Source organism: Urtica dioica, chromosome 4 (assembly GCF_054948205.1).
Source record: "Urtica dioica subsp. dioica isolate 48M chromosome 4, U.dioica_male_clone48M_v1_H2, whole genome shotgun sequence".
Lineage (NCBI taxonomy): Eukaryota > Viridiplantae > Streptophyta > Magnoliopsida > Rosales > Urticaceae > Urtica > Urtica dioica.
The window spans coordinates 14517815-14526905 of NC_142759.1; the positions used below are offsets into that span (position 1 = coordinate 14517815).

The 9091-nt window shown below is 40.7% G+C and overlaps 1 protein-coding gene across 1 annotated transcript; it reads right to left on the reverse strand.

The window, feature by feature from the left end:
* Positions 1-4833: 4833 nt before the first annotated feature.
* On the reverse strand, positions 4834-6154 carry LOC149400726 (myb-related protein 308-like). The gene is made up of 3 exons (XM_089612595.1): positions 5897-6154; positions 5671-5800; positions 4834-5591 (listed from the first exon to the last, which is right to left on the reverse strand). Exons 1-3 carry the CDS (start codon positions 6030-6032, stop codon positions 5054-5056), a joined length of 804 nt encoding a protein of 267 aa, XP_089468721.1. The 5' UTR covers positions 6033-6154; the 3' UTR covers positions 4834-5053.
* Positions 6155-9091: the final 2937 nt, after the last annotated feature.

The following is a 9091-nucleotide window of genomic DNA, read 5'->3' on the forward strand; positions in this document are numbered from 1 at the left end:
AGGAAGGCTGGATTCCGTATCTGTAAATCATTTCCCACTCGAATTATGCTCTGAGAAAAATCCCAAGACATAAGCTGTGATTAGCATGAATAGCCTTTTAGCGAATGAGTCAAAGAGCTCAGTAACATAACCCAGTGTCCATGATCACTTCAGGATTTAGATCAAGTCTCACTGTGACCATCATAGTGGCCTCGGTTAGTGTGTCGTAACGGTCGTTAAACGACACATCTACACCAAGACCTGTCTTGGTCGTACACTTACCACAAGTGTAGAATGCTCTCACATAGTTATCAGCATTCACCCATGTGTTCCACATATATGACTTTAGATATAGTTTTCCAGGTGTATATCAGTCATCGACCATGTTTTAGCACACCGCCCGAACTCAGGTGCCCAGCACGTGACTCAGTTAGATACGGAGGCTATGGAATAATGAATGTTTAATAAATCTCATTAAATAAGAAATAACGCTTTCAATTCAAATAGATAATAAATGTCAAACTTTATTTTATTAATAATTTCAACGAGAATTTACATAAGTATCTTCTCGTGGGCAAGAATTCCTAACATAAACTTCGGTCCGAACCCCATGGCATCCAGCATCCTTTTGACGTAGGCCCACTCGATCCTGTCGTAGGCCTTGCTCATATCCAGTTTAAGGGCAGTGTATCCGACTCGACCTCGCTTGCGAGCCCGATGCCAGTGATTGCGCTCGAATCCCACCATTATGTTGTCACCAATATTTCACCCTGCAATAAACGCACTCTGGTTGTCGTCGATGACGATTTCAATACCCTCCCGAAGACGGTTGGCTAGTACCTTCGCCACTATTTTATAAAGGATATTACAAAGGGATATAGGGTGGATGTCTTTGACGTTCTTGGCCTTCTCCATATTTGGGATGAGCGAGATGTAAGTATCGTTCCAAGCCGCGACATTCACCCTGTCGTTGAGAATCCAAAGGCAGCTGTTGACGACTCTTTTCCCCACCAAGTCCCAGCAAAGCCTTTTCCACCTCCTCCGGAGTAAAGGGGCTCTCCAGCTTCCCCCTTATCTCATCGGGCAGCCTCGGAACCGAGTCTGGAATCCCCTTGTCAAGGTAGTCCTCCCCCGGATCGGTCGACGCGAATAGCCCGCTGAAGTAACTCGAAAACACTCGCAGGATATCGGAGTTTCTTGAAAGTCTAGCTCTCTCCGCATCCAGTATCGTCGTAATGGTATTCGTCCCGCGTCTTTGATTGGCTTGGGCATGGAAGAGCTTAGTGTTGCGATCCCCATGAGAAAGCCAATTGACCCGGGCCCGTTGTTTCCAGTGAATCTCCTTCGTCGAGAGAAGCTTTTCAAGCTTCGCGCTGCGGGAAGCGATGAAGGGGATATTCGATGCGTGCACCTGGTCCGTCTTCAAACTCGCAATCCGCCTCCGCAACACTGCGATTCTGTGAGGCAGGTTCTTGAACCTTTCCCGATCCCACTCAGTCAGGGTGTGGCTCGTGCGAATGAGATCGACCAACACCTCCCTTGGCGATCCGCCTCCTTCCGTGACCCGCGATTCCCGAATCTTGTCTTTGACATCGTCCTCGAACCTCCATTTTTCCTCAAAGTGAAAACGGCGCATAGGTCGTCTCTTGGCTCCCTCCTCCCCCCTTTTGAGCCGGAGGCGAATCGGACGGTGGTCCGATCTGTTGAAATCCAAGTTAAAGGCTTCGAAGTCCGGGAAAGTCTGCAGCCATTCGTTGTTGGCGCAAAACCGATCGAGGCGTTCTTGGATGAAACTCGGAGGGGCCCACCCGTTGGCCCACATGAATTTCTCTCCTCTATATCCCAAATCCTCCAGTCCCGCCTCGTTTAGGGCCTCATGGAACTCACTCATAAGACTCCAGCTCCTCTGCGCTTCTCCCTCATTCTCTCCGTCATACAAAATTTCGTTCCAGTCTCCTCCTACGATCCACAGTAATTTTCTGTTCCCGTGAGCCCCTGCCAATCTTCAACAGTTCCCACGAAAATCGTCGCTCGTCTGATTTTGGATTCCTGTAAAACCCCGTAAATATCCACTCTTTCTCCTTTTTCTGATAATCATGTCGATGTGCCCTACGGACGAGGAGTGGACCGTAACCGAGACCCCATCTGCCCATAGAAGCATCAACTCGCCGCTTCTTCCCCGACTATCTACTACAATAATCCAGGCATTCCGAGGGTGCCTTCCAACGCTTGCACTGAGTGGACCTCAGCCTCGTCTCGGACAGGAAAATGACTTCGGGTAACTCGTCCTGGACGAGCCTCCGAAGGTCGCGGAATGCACCAGGGTTGCCCAATCCCCGGGAATTCCAATGGAGGAGATTCATAATGACCGGCGGGTCTGGCACACCTCGCCAGTCCCCGCCGATCCCGAAGAGGCGCCGCCCTCCGATTCACTTCTCTCCAGCCTGTCTCCTTCCTTTCCCACCCGGGTTCCCCCTAAAAATGATGCCCCCTCCTCCAAAACTCCCAAGCCGTGGAGGAGGCCTGTGCTCGGTTTACTCCCTTCCGTGCCAGCACCCTTCGTCGCCGATATTGATTTCTTCTTGAAGATGTGACGCGCCGCTTTTTTTTATCGACGTTTTTCTCCGGCTCTGTGGTTGTTCCCAATTCCCATCTTCTGTTGCGATCTCGACCTGAGCCCCCAGACGTCTCTTCTTAGATCCAGCACTGTCAAGGATCTCCGAAGAAAAAATCGCGTTTTTTCCCCCAAGCGATTGCAGAGCCGCGGGGTTCTCCATCTCCAAGCAGTTTCGTTTTTCAGGATTAGGCTTAGTTGGGCCTTTGGAGAGGGTCGGCCCATTTTTACTTTTAAAAATATTGTCCTTGGGCTGGGTGGGGCTGAGAGACCGAGGCCCAAGAACCAGAGGTTTCTCAATTGCGTGGCTTGAAGTTTTGGGGCCCACCCCATTGCCACGTGCGACATTAATCTCGGGAGTATTAACTCTTTTGTCGAGGTTTTTAAACTCAACCTTCTCTCTCTCCAAATCCCCAGAAAACTCATCATTAGTTCTCTTAGAAACCTTGGAAACCTCCACATCTCCCGTAGTTCCCGATTTTGTTCCGTTCTCGAGACCGCCGACCTGGGTTGAAGCCTCACCCTCGAAGCATGAGCGCCGGCCCACCTCTGCTCTCAGCCACGGTCCCAGAGGAGCATGGATGTTCCCTGATGAGTCCTTGACTCACCACCGACAAGGTGCAAGATTCTGTCCCATGGTTTAATCTGCCATATCTGAGACACACCATCGAGAGTTTCTAGTATTTGAACGCTATCCATACAGGTCTCCCTCCCACAGGAATGAAATGGCCTGGATTAATAGGGCGATCCAACTTCACCTCAACTCGGCATCGGAAGAAGTCGTTGAGAACCGACCGGTAGGAGTTGTCCCATTTGAAGGCGACCACCTCCCCTACCGACGCCGCCAACCTTCGGAGATTAGCCTCACTCCTGGCATGGATCGGAACCCCGAACATTATGAGCCAAAGTTTTGCCGATGAGAACTGGCAATCCTTCCATCGTTGGGATTCCAGCCATTGCTCCAGCAAGAGGACCCCCCCGCCCCCCAATTGAAGACCCAGGGGCCCTTATCGATCATCTTGTTACAGGCTTCCGCCAAAGCGAATTCCAGACCCACCATCATATTTCCTGCAGTTTGATGCGCCACTCGTTCTCGTTCCACCAAAGTCGTTTTAGGATTGAGGAGAGGAGCTTGGTGGATCCGATCTTGGACGCTACAACCTTCCCTACCGTCGCGTTACCACAGGGAGAGGAGAACGCCTTCCCATCCGTCTTCTCAGTCTCCGTCCCCCAGTCGTCTTCATCCATGTTGAGCCCCTCTGCAAGGTCCACCAAAAGATCCACCTCCTCGTTACTCATCTTGCTCTCCCCCCGCAGGCTACTCCCTCACTTGTCCGCTATTGCCACCGCCAGAATCTACTTGCCCAGTACTCTTCCACGAAAAGCGACAAAGGACAGATAGAAGGGACAGTGACAAAACGTCCAGGAAGGGTGGCGTAAAAATGTCCGATAAGGATAGGTCCATGAAAGAAGGGCTCCTCTAGAGGCTAGAGAGCATGATCCGTATAAGGGCATGAATTGATACTTCTTTATGGAAGAACATACATGACCCCCAGTTTGGTAAGTTGAAAAGACTAGAGATTGCTTAACATATGTAAATAATTCAATAACTTTAACCAGGAAATATACTAATTTATTCGGACACAAAGTCATAATTATGACTTTACATTGTCTATTTCTCTAATTTAATAAACTTAGAAGAAACTCGTGAAATAAGAACATTGACGTACTAAAAGAATGTGCGGAATTGTATATAATTCAAACTTAATAGCGTGCTTCTTAATTATCATATTAATTCTTATGAATAGTATATTAATAAAATATTTAATTTGATTTATCTACAGAAAACAGTGATCGTGTCGCTCCAGAAATTTACCGGACCACAAATTCTTTATAATGAAAAGACATTTCTTCATTTCATTTTGAATAAGATGCCAGTCGCAACTTTCGTGACTACTGACCAGTCAGAGGAACAAAAAATAGATATAAATAATTACATTAAGAGTTTTCTGATGCTGTACATCTCACATTCAGGACCATTATTTCATTTGCATCCAAGAAATAAAAAAAAAAAAAAAAAAAAAACCACGCTGTATGAAAATGTACAAGCCCTGGTTTTCTTAAGTTCCCATAATTAAAGTTCATGAACAACTAATACATATAGCTTTCACTAACTACAGTTACAACACCATGGAAGTCAAGAACCAAACTAGGAAAGCCAAAACCAATCCATCTATATGTATTGTACAAATAAATATATAAATCTACCTCCTTTTTTTTTCTTTTCTTTTTTGCTTATTCTAAATATAGTCTTATGAAACATTAGAAGGAGGAAATTTTGATGCATTAAAAAAAGAAAAGAAAAAAAGACGGTGGAATAAAACCACATCGTTAATCACATCAAACTGATACTAATAATAATAAGAACAACAACAATAAGTAAGTAATTGATTAAATTTCCTAAAAGCCAAAGCCACTAAGAACAAAGTCATTAGAAGAATCAAATCCCATAATTCCCATGTACTCCATGAAAATCCCATTACTATTGTTGACACCATCATAATAATTAACGTTGCCGCTAGTCCAAGAAGCCAAATCGTGGCTATTCTGATCAGGCAACACTCCAAGCGGGGACGAGCTTGAGAGACGATCAGTGGAAGCTTCTAGAGTATTCGTCAACGATGAGACACTGGAGCCAAACTCGGAAAGTTCCGCGTGATCTCCAATCGGGTGATAAGACGAGAATGATTGCCCAACTGAGTTTTGCTGTTGTATCATCACATCATTTGGTAGTACTAACGTGGCTGTAATATTATCATCATTATTAATTGCACTAACATTAAAGTAAGTTAACGATTTTCCTTGATTATAAACCGGAGGAGCCTCAATCCTGGGAGCCATAGGAGCTGGCAATAGCTTTTTCTTCAACTTGGTGTTCCAATAGTTCTTCACATCATTGTCTGTTCTTCCCGGAAGTTGTGAAGCTATAATGGACCATCTATTTAAAATATGTATATATACATGTCATTTATTATTTCATTTGAAATTAACGTCTTAAAAATATATATTTGACTTGCCTACTTCCAATGTTGTTGTAAAGTGTCCAGATGAGAGTGTCTTCCTCTTCAGTAAACCCTCCATGCTTTATGTCTGGCCTCAGATAGTTCAGCCATCTCAAACGACAGCTTTTCCCACAACGATTAAGTCCTTCAATTAATTAAACGACAAGAATCTAAATGAGTGAAACCAATAATATAACACTGGCTTTGCATAGAGTATCAAGAGAGAGAGAGAGAGAGAGACCTGCTTTGCGAGGAAGAGCAATCCAGTTACCGGCGGTGCCGTGTTTCTCAAGGAAGGTCTTGAGAGTGTTATCTTCTTCAGGAGACCACGGTCCTCTTTTCACTTTGCCTTTCTCACAACACGGTGCTCTTCCCATTTCAATAATGATATTAATAATTGAAGAATAGACAGATTGTAGAGGATATACCAAGAGGATAATCTAAAATGTTAAAGAGTTATAAATGGTTTTTTATACCCCTATTGAGGAGCTTGACTTCGTCTTGACTTCTTGTTTATTATTCGTAAAAATATATATAAATATTAGTTTGCATGTCCTCTATTATTTATTTATTTTAATAATAATAAGTAGGATGTTATAATGAATATATAAAGAGACCAGTCAATGCGGTGTTATTTGAGCACGGAGATTTCATGGTTGAGGTGTCAGAGGTTGAGAATGAGAGTGTAATTAGACATTTTGGGTATTGTAACGTAGGACTAGTAAACATTGTGAAAACCACTTTCTACTTTTATCCATAATTTGTTATGATCCCTCTTTTATTATTTCTCTACGCGGTTTCATCTCTTGCATTTTCTTTGTTATTTCTCATTTTTGTTGTGAAGAAAATTTGTGCTAGTATTTGTTGGTTTGTTCAAATATGGTGACTTGTGGAACTTTATTCAGCTTCATCCGTACATATTCTGGCCTTCAAAGCAGAGAATTGCATTTTATGTCACACGTTACATATAAGAGCCAAAGTCAATATCATTTATGATGATGATAAGGATGGTGATAATAGGAATATAATAGTCTTTCAATGTGTTATTTAATTAATTGTTGTCTTTTTCCAAAATATGGAAGCATTTATTTTGTTTGTTAAAATACCTACAAAGCGAACATTTCAAGCTTAATCCCTCAAATATATCGGGTTTTTTATTCCATAAATATTACGACATTTTCTTTCTTCGTACGGTTTTATTTGATTTTTTTTTTACGTTTTACAATTTCATTTAGCCTTTCTTTGCTATTACAGAATGGTCTAAAAATTAAAACATTGAGAAATTGATACATCTACTACTATTTGATAACTCATTTCTCATTTTCCATCAAAACACTAATTTGGACAATTCTACTAGTAAGTCAAGTGTAAAATACTATTTTGCCCTCTTTTTTTCTTTTAGAAATTGCATCAACTATCACCATTTAATCAGTTTTTTTTTTCAATTTCTCATCAAAAGCTTAATTTGACCAATAATACTAATAAACTATTTGACAAATACAATTTTACTCTCAAAATGATGTCAATAATTGACATTTATTGCTGCATAGATGTCAACAATTGACATCTATTGTTGACATATGTGAGTTTTGAGTTCTCTGTTTGTTGACATAGATATCAACGATCGACATCTACTGTTGACATCTATATCAACAATTATTGACATCAATTGTTGAGGGTAAAATTATATTTGTACAAGTGACTTAGTAGTATTTTTTACCAAATTCAGCTTTTGCTGGAAAATTAGAAAAAACTTATCAAATGGTGGTAGTTTAGACAATTTCTCTCTTTTTTTTTTCTTTCTTTAATTTCTCTTTTTTCTCACGCGGCGTGGGAGATAGATTCTGACAAGGCGACTTCAACTCCTTCGGCGGGCCGTGGCTCCACCTCTTACCTCCGCTTCTGCCATTTTTAATCCCTCCATCTCTCTCCGACGTCCGTACATTTGTAATCCCTCTCCCTCTCTCTCTTTGAGATATGTTTTCAGAATCTGAATCGAGAGAGGCTGTGATATCTACGGCTTCAAGATCGCCGACGGAGCTTTGGCCGTGAATCTCCATCCGCTCAAGAAGATCACGGCTTTCTTTCTCGACAATGAGGTTCGACTAATCAATTCTCTATTATTCGATTTGCATCACAGTGGTCATCGAGAAAGAATTACCCTGGCCTTATTTGGTGTGTTCAGATAGATTGCTGGTTTTAGGTTATTGATTTGGCTCATATGGTATTGATTGATTTGGCTCAAAGAACATGGAAAACTGAATTCCAAGATAAACAGTAGGAGTTGATTATGATTGACTTGGATTTGTAAATTTGAATATTGTTGTGTTGATTATCATGAAGTTTGAAAAGTAGGAGTTCATTGAAGGTGTTTGATTTACTGAGAAATGATCGAAGAAGCTAGCAAAGGATGGTTTTTTTTTTTTTTTTTTTTTTTTTTTTTTTTTTTTTTTTTTTTTTAAGTTAAGAAGGTGTACTTTGAATTGGGTTTTTGGTGAAACTTTCTTTATGGCCTTTATTTTGTGGAAAAAGAAGAAATGAGTTTTCTTTATTCTTCATTTTATCGTTTATTAGTTGAATCAATGGAATTTTTGGTTTTGTAGAATCTTTGGCGGCTTTGTTGCAAAGAAACTTATAATTTTGTTTAGGGTCCATTGGCTATCTAGCCACATGAAATGTTAGAATTTTGAAATAGCCAACATTTCGTTAATTTTTTGTAAATAGTCACATAAATCTATTTACGCTATAAAAATAACAAAAAATGCAGAGTAAATTTCTAGTAAATATGGTTATTTACAAAATATTTCCAACAGTTTTTGGTTATTTACAAAAAATTTACAAAACGTTGGCTAAAACACAAACACTTATGTTTATGTGGCTTATATCGCTAAATTTTTGTTTTTTTTATAATTATATTTTTTAAGTAATGATTAATATATTTATTTTTATTTTGACATTTTGAGTGGCCTCGACTATAGTTTTGGCGGAGCCAATTCCGGGAAAGGAGAACGTGAATGAGGTCAGGGAAGATCTATTTTAGTACTTGAAGAAGAGAGAATAGAAAAATTGATATAGAATATTGACTTTGTGAAATGTAGTTTTGTAAATTTCATTTTGTAGACTCAAAAGTTATGAAAATATCTCAATTAGACTCACTAGTTCAGAAATATCTAAAATTAGACTTTTGTACCAATTTCGGACAAAAATACCATTTCAAGGTAATATAACCATTTTTCACTTTACTCCATTCCCTACTTCTTTTCATCTCTCATTCTCTCTCATTTCCTCTCGTTTTCATCATTTTCGAGTATCCAATTCGTTCAATCCCGTCGAAATTGGTTAGTATGCTCCTTCCTTCATCTTTTATAGTTATGTTGATATAGTTTGTGTAGAAAAAAAAATTGGTAGATTTAGGTCAAAGAACCCGGAATTTAAC

Excerpts from the sequence above, each read along its gene's own strand:
- LOC149400726 (XM_089612595.1), bottom strand. The coding sequence starts at position 6,032 with ATGGGAAGAGCACCGTGTTGTGAGAAAGGCAAAGTGAAAAGAGGACCG. Across the intron at positions 5,801-5,896 it reads TGCTCTTCCTCGCAAAGCAG|GACTTAATCGTTGTGGGAAA; the intron begins GTCTCTCTCTCT and ends AATTAATTGAAG. Across the intron at positions 5,592-5,670 it reads TACAACAACATTGGAAGTAG|ATGGTCCATTATAGCTTCAC; the intron begins GCAAGTCAAATA and ends TATTTTAAATAG.